The 14,063-nt window shown below is 44.1% G+C and overlaps 1 protein-coding gene across 24 annotated transcripts in view; it reads right to left on the reverse strand.

Annotated features, from left to right (window-relative positions):
* The window catches only part of WWP2 (WW domain containing E3 ubiquitin protein ligase 2), a 182,765-nt gene that overhangs the window by 137,364 nt on the left and 31,338 nt on the right, over window positions 1-14,063 (reverse strand). For 4 of the 24 annotated variants that reach the window (XM_081512600.1, XM_081512578.1, XM_081512593.1 and 1 more), the window contains exon 1: window positions 8,376-8,426. The exons of 14 other annotated variants lie outside the window; for them this stretch is intronic. Coding sequence is in view for 1 of the 10 variants with exons in the window: in XM_081512574.1 (XP_081368700.1) it covers window positions 3,388-3,450 (63 nt within the window). In the remaining 9 variants the exon portion in view is untranslated. Of the gene's footprint in view, window positions 1-3,387; window positions 3,451-8,088; window positions 8,297-8,375; window positions 8,427-13,814; window positions 13,930-14,063 lie in introns of those variants that run through there. 6 more of the 24 variants (XM_081512574.1, XM_081512589.1, XM_081512599.1 and 3 more) reach the window with 6 other exon arrangements.

Here is a 14,063-nt window from a genome sequence, read left to right on the forward strand (position 1 = left end):
CTGGAATACTAGAAGAAGAGAGAATGGAGCAAAAGAAATATCTGAAGTAACATGGCCAATAATTTCCTAAAATTAACAACATACACCAAGCTACAGATGCAGGAAGCTCACAAGAATCAAAATACCAAAGTCAATTTGACTTTTTAATACAAAAATCAAAAAATAAATTTAAAAAACAAGAAATAAGAGAATGCAATGGGATATTTACAGTGTTAAAAGGAAAAACCCACCAACCTAGAATTTTCTATCCAATGAAGTTACCATTCAAAGTAAAGGAGAAAAAATTATGTTCTCAAACAAAAACCTGCTCTGCCAGAAATGCTGAAAAGAAGTTCCTCAGAAAGAAGGAACACGCTATAGGTCAGAGACTTATATCTACACACAGGAAAGAGCGTGCGTGCGTGCATGTGTGAATGCCCAGTCATGTCTGACTCTTTGCAATCCCATGGACTGTAGCCTGCCAGTCTCCTCTGTCTATGAGGTTTTCCTGGCAAGAATACTGGAGTGGGTTGCCATTTCCTCCTCCAGGGGATCTTCCTGACCCGGAGATCGAATCAAGTCTCCTGTGTCTTCTGCATTGGAGACAGAGTCTTTACCACTGAGCTACCAGGAAAGAGCATGAGAGAAGGAATAAATGTAGCTCCACCCACTGGCTTCTTTATACAGTAAAAGATGGGTACTGAGGAAAATGGCGTGTGTGGGGAGGCGACGTCAAATAGGAAACAAACAAGAGAACTAGAGAAGGGACAAGAGATATGGGGGAAAACAAAGCAGTGAAGGAACACAGGGATTTGGTGATGGGAGCTGGAAGTAAAATTTTAAAGGTTGCAGACAAGGCAAGTCTCATTGAGAAGGGGGTTTCCCCTTCTGAGCAAAGATCTGAAGAAGGGAACTGAGGATATCTGCCTTAGAACGTGCCAAGCAGACAGGGGCTTCCCTAGTGGTCCAGTGGTTAAGAAACCACCTTGTTATGCAGGGATCTCCCATGACATGGAACAACTAAGCCAGAGCATCGAACTATTGGGCCCAAACACCACAACTAGAGAGTCTGTGCGTCACAACAAAAGATCCTGCATGATGCAACTAAGACCCAAAGCAACCAAATAAATAACATTCCAGGCAGATAAAAGGGCAAGAACAAAAGCTCTTGAGATGGTGCCTTTAGAGTGTAAGGAACAAAAGGGGGCCAGTGCTGCTGGAGGGCAGAGAAAGAGGATGATAGTGGTAAGAGATGTGACTGGAGAATTCCCTGGCGATCCAGAGGTTAAGACTCCGCACTTTCACTGCTTGGGGCACAGATTCAATTCCTGGTTGGGGGAACTAAGATCGCCCATGCTTCAGGGCAACTATTGAGCCCATGCCCCACAGCAACAGAAGACCAAGTGCCACAGCGAAGACCCAGTACAATCAAAATAGAAAAAAAAAATCTTGACCTGGACAGAATACAGAGATGAAAATGCATGGTTGACTCTTTGCTTTTGTTGAAATATAGTTCATGTACCACAAGTTCACCCTTTTAAAGTGTACAATTTGGTGAGCTTTAGTATATTCAGAGAGTTGTACAAGCATCACCACTATTGAATTCTGGAACATTTCCATCACCCCAAAAGAAACCAATAGTCACTTCTCACTCATCTTTGCTCCCCTGTCCCTAACCACTAACCTCTTCTGTCTCTCTGGATCTGCCTATTCTGGATATTTCAAATAAATGAAATCAAACAATATGTAGTCTTTTGCATCTGGTTTCTTTCATTAGCATAATGTTTTCAAAGTTCCCCACACTGTAGCAAGTATCAGTATTTCATTCCTTTTTCTAGCTGAGTAACATTCCATTTGTAAGAACAGACCGCATTTTGTTTACCCATTCATCAGCCAATGGACAACTCAATGTTTGTGTTATTAGGATGGGTTGATTCTTATGTTGTTGCAGTTGGCTGGGCCGCACAACTTGCAGGATCTCACTTCCCTGACCAGGGACTGAACGTGGACCACCACAGTGAAAGTGCCAGTCCTAACCACTGGAATTCCCAGGATAGGTTGATTCTTGAAGCACGGGTTCATAAAGATTCGGACACAACTGAGTGACTGACACCTCTCACTTAGCATTGGCAGCTTTTGGTACCTGCAGGGGTCATGGCAGGGGACTATAACTGTCAAGGGCACCTTCAGCAAGAGGGCATCTGGCCTTCTGACTGTACCCATTCCAAACCCCTTTGATTCACCCCAACCAGTCCTGAGCCAGGGTCAGTCTTTCAATTGATGCTCACAGACCCCTGGTGAGCCCCGGGTCTGTGCCAGGCCCTGGAAATACAGAATGCCATGAGGCCCCTGCCCTCTGGGACTCAGATATCTTGATCTAGGAGACTCCCATTAAATAAATCCTCAGAGAGCTTTTGGCAGGAGAAAGCAACCACACATCAGATTTAGCAAGTGACAGTTCCTGCAGTGTCTGAAGTATTTGATTATTCTCATCAGCCAACTTCAGCAAGAACCTTTTAGACCAGTAAGCAAATCTTTTGGAAACAAACTACTTCATCAGTCACTAGCCATCAAGTGGCACTGGACAAGTTACTTCTCATCCTCTCTAAATTTCAGTTTCCTAGTCTGTGACATGAACCTAATGATAGCATTTAATACTTACCTTGTAAGATGATCATAGCGAATAAACGAGTTCAGGTAAAGTAGCCAGCAAATACTATCAAGTGCTCTTTAAGGATTACTACAAGCTAAATGTGTTCTTGATTTTGAAATTCCAGCTCTGAGATTCCTGAAATTCTTGACCCAGGTTTGACTCAAGGAACCACTGAACACTGATCTTGAGACAGAAGAATTTACACAGCAGATGAGGTAGGGAAGAGCAAAGACAACTCATCAGCGCTAAGATTTTATTTTTAATTAAAAAATAGGTAGAAGGGCTTCCCTGGTGCCTCAGTGGTAAAGAATCTGCCTGCCAGTACTGGAAACACGGGTTTGATCCCTCATCTAGGAAGATGCCACATGCCACAGAGCAACAAAGCCCTTGCGCCATAGCTAACTCGAGTCTGTGCTCCAGAGCCTGCAAGCTGAAGCTATTGAAGCTACACACTCTAGAGTGCATGCTCCACAACAAGAGAAGGCACCACAGTAAGAAGTCCATGCTCGCGACAACTAGAGAGTAGCCCCCACTCACCGCAACTGAAGAAAAGCCCATGCAGCACTGAAGACCCAGCACAGCCAAAAATAAATAAATAAATAAATATTTTTTTAAAAAACAGGTAGAAACAGGCAGAGCTTCTTATTCATAAGTACAGATCCACTCTGTATCCACTTCTTGAAAGATGTGGATGAGACAGGTCTGTTCAGAAGATTCCTCCTTCCTCCACCCTCTGATGCTTTTCCAACACTTACGCTTCTTTCTTGACCTCTTTCCTCTGTCCAGCATTGAGTTCCCTTCCTCCTCCAAAGGCCCATCTTGAAAAGCAATCAAATGGAACTGAACTTGGCCAAAGGCCATCCATACAAAGACCAAGCACATAAAAAGAGAGGGAGGGACAGGGAAGGTCATAGCACTGGAAGCACAGTGGAATTGTAAGTTAGTAATAAAAGAGACAGGGATATTCCCTGGTGGCCTAGTGGTTAGGATTCTGGGTGTTCACTGCTGTGGCCCAGGTTCAAACCCTGGCTGGGGAATTGCAAACTGCACAGCTGGCCTAAATAAAACAGAGAGAGGAGACTGGAAAGCGGTTCCAAGGACAAAACAGGAAGCAAAAGGCATGGGTGACACAGAAAGAGGACCTGCCCTAGGTCAGGGCTGCCAAGTCTTGATATCTGGTATTTTCCTGGAAGGAGTGATTAACATGGGGACTGAAAGCACTGAATGTTTGTTTTCAAGCTGCTGGGGGAGAAGCAGGAGCAGGGGACTGTAACCTTCTCAAAAAGATTCAGTTGGTTCTTTTTAAGAGAAACACGATTTTCCCTTTTGTCCCTACCTCTCAGAAATTCAAGAGTCTAAAATTGTCTGAAGCGACTCAAAGTCAATCAAAAGCAGTTCACTGACTTGATTCCAGTGGAAGCTGACATTCATGCATCCACTACCACAGGTCCTGCTGACAGAAGCATCAGACCTGAGTTCAGAAGACCAAGATTCAAACGTCAGCCCCTTCACATCTTACGTTACACCACCTCATGCATGGATCACTTCGCCGCAGAGAGGTCCTGTTTGTTTTAAATCTATAAAACAGCAGGATGCCTGGCAACAACATGCATTCAATACCTCTTAGGTAGAACCAACATTTCCAACATTAAAAAGCCATTACCCATCCTTGCAGGCTGTCTGTCTCTTTCCCATCCTTCTTGGAGGTCTCTAAATTGGTTGCCAACCCAGAAAGCCCAACTAATTCCAAAAACTGGAACTCAAATTGATTTTCGGCGGCACTACAGAGACACGCTTGGAAGAGTAGCCTCCTTAGGAAGAAAAGAAACCCATTAGTTTGTGGTTTTTCAAAAGGGTCTTTAGATGAAAAGTGAAGAGGAGAGAAAATCAAGCTCCCCAAGGCACACTGCAATGCTTAAAATACCTGCTAGTATAAACCAAGATTTTTGCTTCAAAATTTAAGTTCTAGCACTCCTCCTGGCTATGATGTCCACACTATGCCCTAAGTGACCTTGCCCAGTCTCTTCACCTCCTCACGCTAACCACTTCCACAAGGACATCCCCAGCCCAGCCTGACTCTGGACTTCCCTATTGAACTGCCCATGACATCATCACTGGGCATTTCATAATCAGTGTCAACGAAATTGAGCCCCAGCCTTGTTCCTCCTACAGTGTTCCTGTTTCAGTTAGTAGCAACTCCATTCTTCCACGTGTTCAAACCACAGATCATGTTGCCACGACTTCTTTCTTCCTTTCACATCCCCTCCACACCGACTCGATGAACATGGGTTTGGGTAAACTCCAGGAGTTGGTGATGGACAGGGAGGCCTGGCGTGCTGCGATTCATGGGGTCGCAAAGAGTCGGACACAACTGAGCGACTGAACTGAACCACACCCCCTGTTGGCTGTACTTCAAAATAAACCCACGCCCAACCGCTGCTGGCCACCTCCATCACTGCCACCCACCCATCCTTCACCTAGATCATGGCAGGAGCCTCTAAACTTGTCTCCCTGCTTCTACCTCACTCCTCTTTGCTTTCTCCAGAAGGCACCCAGAATGAGTCTGCTAAAAAACAGGATGAAATGTATCCAATCCACTGCACAAAATCCTCCAATGGGCCCAACTCAACTCTGAGTGAAAACGAACATCCTCACAGTGGTCTGCAAGGTTCCCACAACCTGCTCATCTCTCCCTTTACCCCCAACGCCTCTCTGACCTCATCCTCTCCATTCCTCCCCTTTACCCTCCCACTCCAATCATACTGGTCTCCTGGCCACTCCACCAACCTGCCAGGGGTGGTCCATCCTTTCGAGCTTGCTCTTCCCTCTGCGTGGACCACTGTGTCCCCATTTAGCCACTTGGCTCCTCTCACCTCCTTCAGATATTCACTCAACTGTTAACCTTCTCAGGAAGACTTCCTAAGCACTCTCTTCAAAATTGCAATGCCAAGACTTCCCTGGTGGTCCAGTGGCTAAGACTCTGAGCTCCCAATGCAGCGGGTCCAGGTTCAATCCCCAGTCAGGGAACTAGATCCCACATGCCCCAACTGAGAGTTCAAATACCACAACTAAAGATCCCATGGGCTGCAACGAAAGTTCCCAGTGCCACAACTAAGATCTGGTACAGCTAATATTTATTACTTTATTAATAAATAAAATTTTAATGCCAGGCAACACTCCACATTCCGCCTCCCTCCTTTATTACAACATAATGTGCATTTTACTTGGTTATTTTGTTCATGTGCCTTTCACCACTAAAATTAAAGATCCACAAGGGCAAGGGTTTTTGCCTTCATTGTGTAACATAGTCCTGGTGCTCAGAATAGCACTGTGCACTATAATTTTTAATTTTTCAGGAAGCATTTGAAAAACTAAAAACAGAAGAAATTTCAATCCTATTGTATTTAACCCAATAAACTTTAAATGCTATCATTTGTATCCCTGTCTCTTTTATTACTAACTTACAATTCCACTGTGCTTCCAGTGCTATGACCTCCCCTGTCCCTCCCTCTCTTTTTATGTGCTTGGCCTTTGTACTGATGGCCTTTGGCCAAGTTCAGCATTTAAGTATAATATTCTTATTATATTTACAGTATCATGTATTATAATATTTTTAAAAGTCAATTAAATATTTTGCCTTTTTTCTTCATACTAAGACTTCAAAAATCTAGTGTATATTTTATATTCATAGCCTAACTCCAGGGCTCAACAGTGCAGAGTGATCACCATACTAGACAATGTGACTCTAAAACAATGCCTGGCACAGAGTGGGCACTTATAAATATTCACTGAATGAAAAAATGTTTTCCCAGGAAGAGGCAGCTATGGTATAGCACAGGATTTTCTAAATTTCAGTGACACTCCACGTTCACAATTTTTGCTGTAACCTGTACTAGCTTTCCCTTAAAATGTCATCCTTTATACACTTCAAAAAACATTTTAAAATAAAACTTTATGTTGCTTCTATAAATAGAAAAGAATGCGCTTAAGGATAAAATGCCTGGGCCTGAGTCCCTACTCAGTCACTCTCTACTTCCAGATTCTAAAGCAAGGACTTCACTAAGCCTCAGTTTCTTCATCTGCAGAATACGGACAATTCCAACCTTTACAGGATCATGGTAAAGATTAAATGAGATCCTGTCATAAATTCTTTGCAACTGGGAAAGCAGTTATTAAATGAAGGAGACTGAGAAGCCAACTCAAGCCTTATCTCATGCCCATCATTTTCACATGTATCAATAACAGAACATGGCAAGCACATCTGACAAGACCGAGGGCTCAGGTTCAAATTTTGTCCTCCACTTACAGGTCTGTGACCTTTAGAAACTCATTTATTTACCAAACACTCACCAAGTGCCCACAATGTGCCAGGAACTAGGTTAGTAGTTAAATAAGTCAAATAAGATATGAACTCTACCCCTGAGGAATTTGCAGTCTAGCAGGGAGAAAGAGATCAGTAGATAAGAAAAAGCAAAAAATTGTCAAAAAAAAAAAAAATCAAGTCATCTTTCTCAGGTCTGTTTGTTCATTGTGAGATGGGAATAGCACCTTCCCAACCTAACTCACAGAGCTGCCACAAAATTCAATTTTTAAATGTCTGTCAAGTACTCCAAAACTTGAACTCATTATTCATTAGAAAAGTATTTTTTTTTTCCTACTTGTAATCCAAAACAACTCTGGCTCCTGTTAATGTCCAGTTTACACATTCACTCCAATAATACCACGTCTGTGAAATTCATTCCACTTTTGCAAATGTTAGTAAACACGAAGAAAAAGAGGACGAACAGCTTTAGCACAGGTGTTTTATCTCAAAATCCTGATCCAGGTCACAGTTCAGTCTTGCTACCTAGTTACTAGTCCGTGGAGATAAGCAGTCACATGGTAAAGCAAACTGAATAATTTAAACTGAAGAAAGAGGAAAAGTTATAAAGTAGTGTAGGTAGACACTGTCCAAGGTTACAGCAGTATCTATATTGGTGAGGTAATGCTGGGATTAGGTCCTGCTCAACACCGGAGGTTAAAAGCCATTTTAAGGCCAGAGCAAACTGCCCACACTCTGTTTTTAAGTCTAGAAGTTGATCTGATTTGAGTAAACCTCTAAGGAAGATGATCTGAAGGACTAGGTTCCCAAGAAGTGGAAACCCTACCCAAGCAGGACTAAGTGAGTGTGACGAAAGCAAGATGGTCAAAATTCTGTGATCCCTCCTGAAGTTTAAAAACTGAATGGGAACAAAATCAAAGTCTGGAGTACCAATCATTTCCAAAGAGGAAGAAAGGAAAAGACTCTCAGGTGAGGCTCACGCTGCATCTTTTTGCTAATTTCTCCTTTTTCCCCCACCATGTCACTCGCCCATTCTCAGGCGACCCACTGCAACTCAATCCCCCAAGTCGCCCCTTCCCCCTGCCCCGCTTCCTCCACAAAGGTCACTCCTCTGCATGCCTGGCACCTATAATACTTTCCCTTTCTGGGACGACTTGCTGGCCGCCGCACCCAGGACGGCCTTCGCGCCCACCTCGGAGCAGCCCCCGCGCACGGCCAGCGGCGCGCCCACCCCGCTCGGGCGGGAGTCGGGACACCCCTCCTCGGAGGCCGGAACCGCCGCGCCAGGCCCCTCCCACAGGAAGCCGCCGCCCCCCGGCGCCGGGGCCGCGCCTCCCCCGGCCCACTCCGCGCCGCCCGCCACCCCCGGACTTCCCCGAACCCCCGCCCGCCCGCTGCGTCCCCAGTGCCGGCGCTGGCTACCTGCAGCGGCCACAGAAGCGGCGCCCAACTCCTCTCCCACTTCCGCTTTCCACAGACGGCTCTCGGGCCAGGTCACGTGACCACGCGCGGTCACCTGACCCGGAAGAGGCTGGCCGGGCCTCAGGTGTGGGCAACCTCGGCCAGGCCTGAGAACTTCTGGCCAAAAGGCCTTCTTGTCCTTTGTATATTTAAAAGTGGGAGGATTTTCCACTTGCTAGATGGTCTCCCAGCAAACAAACTGAAGTCTCGCAGAGTGCCAGGAGCTTCGTTTACTCCTCCCATCAACGCTGAGGGCGGGTCTATCTTAGCCCCATTTTACAGGTGAGCGGAGGCGTTCAATCTATTAAGTCAGCAGATATTTATTGAACTCTTTAGGGTTAACAGACAAGATAAACTACAGAACGCTGAGTTAAATTGTAATTTTAAACAGCCATTAATACGGAGGTGTGCCCCAGAATATTGTCTGGTACAGTACATGTTTATAGTAAAAAAAAAAAAAAAAAACCTAGTTGATACTCATATGTAATGGGCATCCTACGTTTTAATTTGCTATATCTGACAACCCTAAGCCTACTATGTGCCAGGCACGTTTCTAGGCTCTAGAAACTCAGAAGTAGCTTTTGTGGAGCATCTGTTCTTGTGACGTAAAACAAAGGTAGAAAAACTCCGAAACCTTTGCTGTTGTCCATAAGATGCCCCAGCACACCAAACTAACCCCATTTCGATAATAGACTAGATAGAACTTTATGAACTGGAAAAAAAGCATTTTAAGTCAGTATTCTTTACCGATGGTCAACAACTTCAGCTTTGACAAGTTGAATGAAGGCTCAATTTTTCACTTTCAATAACCATTAACTAAAATTAGTATTAATCACCTAATTAGCCTTAAGCACTGTGCACTAGTTATTCTGTTATTTTTAGGTCTTCCAGTTGGAGGGATCAGATATGCATACAAATTAAACTGGTTGAGCATTTAGTGTCTACTTTTCCCATTCCAAATCCATCCAGGAGATGGCCTTTTAAGGAGCTACAGTCCTCTCAACACCTTAATTCTTACATTAATCCCATCTATAAAACTATTAAAATTTCTCTAGTAACATTCTCTAGTTGGGCGTTGCACTAATTCTATTCTAGGGGAAAGCCTCTTTGATTTGGTGGCGTTTGAGTAGGTGTTCACCAAAAAGAAAAAAGGGATTAGGCAAGGCAGTCTCTCACTGTGCGTTAAAGGAGTAAAAGCTTAATATATATCCTGAATAATGGCAGCCCACTCCGGAACTCTTGCCTGGAAAAATCCCATGGACGTAGGAGCCTGGTAGGCTACAGTCCATGGGGTCACAAAGAGTCGGACACGACTGAACGACTTCACTTTTCTTTCATAAAGTCCCTGGTCCCTTCCACCCCTCCCCTTTGTTTCTTTTATCTCATCTCCAACTGCACTTTCACTCAGTACCCTGCTTCAGCCACTCTAGCCTGAGAGTCTGTGGACTTGGTTTTCCCTCTTCCTGGAAAGCTCTTTTCCTGGGTAGTCAGTTGGCTCACCCCCTCATCTCTTTCAGATGTTTGCTTAACTGTCCCTTGCAGTGAAGCCTTTCCTGGTCACACTATTTAAAAATCGCAACTCATCTCTTCCCCTCCTACCAGTCCCTTCCTGCTTTGTTTTTTCTCCCCGTATTTCCTCAACTTAGCACTATCTGCCTTTCACATGAATGTGTTTATGTATAATCTTTTACCCCCTACAAAAAAATTATGAAGACAGGAGCCATAACCCAGCTTCCAAAGCAGTACCTGGCCAATAGGAGGCCTCTTTAAATAATCCATTGAATGAACAGACTTCATCAACTTTTATTGAGCATTGAACTGGCTGCTATAGGTTCTACAATACAGGAGATATTTTAAGACACATAAAAAATCTGAACTATGTCATTATGAAAGCACCCAAAAAAATTAAAAAGAAGTTGAAATGTTCATTTAAGGAAAAAGGCCCCTAAAACAGTCCCTGACTTCCAACCTACTTAAAGAAGACAACCAAGTAACTGCAATGCAAAGCAGAAGTAATAACTGCTTATTGAGGGCTAGATTTGAAATGTCTTAAGCATGGTGGGAAATAAGGGTCCAAATCTGTCCTTGGAGAAAACTCTGATTTGGGTAATCAGGACCAGTTTACAGAGGGAAAAACAAGAGTGGCTTCTTGGAGACTAAGTAAGTGGGGGTTGGCAAGAAGAATTTTCAGGCAGAAGAGAAAACAAGGTCAAAGGCAGAGACAAGAAAGTCCGGGACACTCCCAGGAAAGTCCAGAGGAATTCTAGATATACTTACTGAATTCAAGTCGTGTTTGTTCTGCATCAAGTTTTTCTCTCCCCTACCCAACTGTTAAGTATAAAAGTTGAATAGCCTGTAAATTTTCCAGTCCTGGAAGTGAAGTCAGATCTTCACTGGCACACAATCAAGACCTTTTCTCTTTCATAAAGGATCTCACATGTTAAAGTTGTCATTATCTCCAAATGAGTTATACATGGAGTCCTTCTACATATGTTTGAAAGTTTTAGGTAAACTGTTTCCAGTGACAATAATCTTCATAATAATGTTTGAGATTTCTTCATTTTCTTCATTTTTTAAAAAATAAGGAGCTTCAAACAACGTGTTTCAGGGTTCACTTCACTTCTGGATCCTCTGAGGTTTTTTGGGGTTTTTTTTGGGGGGGTTGTATTTTGGCAGTATGTGGGATGGTTTCTTAACCAGGGATGGAACTGGGGTCTCCCAGTGAAAGCTCCAAATCCTAACCACTAGGCCACCAGGGAATTTCTTCCCTTCACTTCTGAGAGAACCTGTCCCCAGACACCCTCTGCTACCAAAGATGTTACCCTCAACTCCCTGAACACTCCCTTTGGATTTTCAGACCTCATGAGTCTCTGCCCTCATCATCCTTCAAGATGTGGCTCCAAAGCTTAGGCCTCTAAACTCAAACTTGCCCCTCAACACTACACAGGATATCACTTTGTTTGTAGCTATTACATCACCCAAATCGTGGTGGTGTAAATTAGCTCTCAATATGTATTTTTTCACCAAATGACAGTCCCAAGGCTTCAGGGGACTTGGAGACTAACATTACAGGGAAAGAGAAAAGGGATTAAAATATTACCAAAAAATGACAAAAGCTACAAAGTGTCAAGAAAACTATACTGACAAGTATTTTTAATGTTTACTAGAAAATGAATGGCTCAAAGCCTGATCTTTCTTTTCCTGACTATTCTCCTAAATCAGTGGTTCTCAACTGTGACCCCAGGTCAGCAGCATCAGTGTCACCTGAAACTTATAGAAAGACAGCTTGTCCAGCCCTGCCCAGACCTACTGAATCAGAAACGGAGGACAAAGCCCAGCTATCTAGTTTTGCAATCTCTCCAGGTGATTCTCATTTACCCTCAAGTTGGAGAACATTGATCCAGGTCATTCTTCTTCACCATAGTGTCCACAGAATTATTGCTAATTTCAATAAACCTCTTTTATTGTGGGGTCTAGTTTCTATATAATCCCTCCCTTTTCAGGCAGCAGGAGCAGTCAATTAAGGAAAAAATTAGAGACAGGAATATTAGTGTTGAGTGGACTCTATTTTCTAGGCATGAAATAAAAACTTAATTAGAGTAATGGGAATGAATGGAGAAGGGACCCAGGCACCTCAAACTCTTTCAGAAGTGACATCAATCAAGTTGAGCAAGAGGAGTATGGGTTGAAATAAAGATGACTCAGATTCTTACATTGAATGCCTTTTTTGGTAATACCATTAGTAAAAATAGGAACTCAACCAGTGAAGAAATTTTAAGCGGGGGCAGGAGAGACAATTACCTAGTTTTAACCTTCCTCCTGAGTAACAATACCAAAAATTTTCATAAAGATGTGGCCAAAAGACTAGGTTAGGGAATAAACAGGGATTGGACCTACAGATTCCAGAGGTAGTCATATAACGTGATCATTGTGACCAGCTTTGAGGATAGACAGTACTGGTGAAGGAGAAAACTTAGAGAGACATGGAGGCCAAGACAGTTCTGTGGATGGTGCCCTGTGTGCAAGGCAGAAGACAGTGCACTAAAGGAGGCTGAAAAATCATCAGATGCAGGGAGACCAGGATAGTGATGCATCACAAGAGTGAAGAGAGGAGGGACAGTCCAGAAAGAGGAGATGGTCAGCAATGTAAAATTCTGCAGAGGAACTGAGAATGTCAGAAATAAGAACAACAAAAAAATTGATATGATAGGGAATTCCCTGGTAGTTCAGTGGTTAAGACCCCCAGAGATGTGAATGATTTTTTGGAGGTACAAGGGCTAAATTATAATCAAGGGGTGAAAACTGGAGTGAAGACTAGAAAGACAGTGTTGAATTAACTCAACACCACTGAAGATAGATGACTGAAAACTAAAGACATTATTCAGCCAAAGTTCACCAGCATGAATTTCTAACAGACCAAATTTCATAATTACAGAATTTCAGCAAGGAATTATGAGCCTTGCTTTATGTAAATGGAGTAAGAATATTAAGGTAAAAAATTGAGAGAGAGATATCTCCGCTCCAAACTGCTCAAAATGAAGTAGGGGTGAGTAAGAAAGCAGCGGTTGGCCTGGCATAAAGGTAAGAAAGTGGCTCTGAGTTGGTTTGTTTCAGTGTTCATCTTAATACACCATTTAGTCAATGTTAGCCTGGCCTCGTTTTCTTGAGCAACCACCCCTTGCCTATAAAATAGTATTTCATAGAGTTGTTTAGTCACCAAGTCACGTCCGACCCTTTTGCGACTTCATGGACTGTAACCTGCCAATCTCCTTCTGTCCGTGGAATTTTCTAGGCAAGAATATTGGAGAGGGTTGCCATTTCCTTCTCCAGGGGCTCTTCCCCACCCAGGGGTCCAACTGGAGTCTCCTACCTTGGCAGGTAGTGTTCTTTAGCACTGAGCCACCAAGGAAGACCAATCTTTAAATGAGGTCATCTGAACCGACTGACTAAACAATAAAACCAAATACAGACTATTTGAATTCAAGTGTACAGAAGAAGCTGGGGCATCTCCAGGCAAGAATATGACCCCATGGGGTGTCTCCAGGCAAGAACACTGGAGTGGGTTGCTATGCCTTTCTACAGGGAATCTTCCAGACTCAGGGTTCCGAACTTGGGTCTTCTGCATTACAGGTAGATACTTTAATGCTGAACCACCAGGGAAGTCCTAAGGGCCAACTAAAGTGTCTAAGGGTCAATGCTGCTGCTAAGTCGCTTCAGTCGTGTCCGACTCTGTGCGACCCCATAGACGGCAGCCCACCAGGCTCCGCCGTCCCTGGGATTCTCCAGGCAAGAATACTGGAGTGGGTTGCCATTTCCTTCTCCAGTGCATGAAAGGGAAAAGTGAAAGTGAAGTCGCTCAGTCATGTCCGACTCTTAGCAACCCCAGGGACTGCAGCCTACCAGGCTCCTCCGTCCATGGGATTTTCCAGGCAAGAGTACTGGAGTGGGGTGCCATTGCAATAGTTGACGCCAAAGCGAGTTTCCTCAGGTGATCACCTCCCGCCAGGCCACGCCCAAGATTTGACCCCGCCCACGCCTCCCAGGCAAGGCGGTCGGCTGTACTGCGCAGGCGCGCGGGTGGCCGAGAGCCGGAAAAGGCCGGCGCGCCCGCCAGGAGTCACCGCTTAGTTGCAGCTTCTCTTCTCGGTT

Source organism: Giraffa tippelskirchi, chromosome 7 (assembly GCF_054371585.1).
Source record: "Giraffa tippelskirchi isolate mGirTip1 chromosome 7, T2T-mGirTip1v1.2.pri, whole genome shotgun sequence".
NCBI lineage: Eukaryota > Metazoa > Chordata > Mammalia > Artiodactyla > Giraffidae > Giraffa > Giraffa tippelskirchi.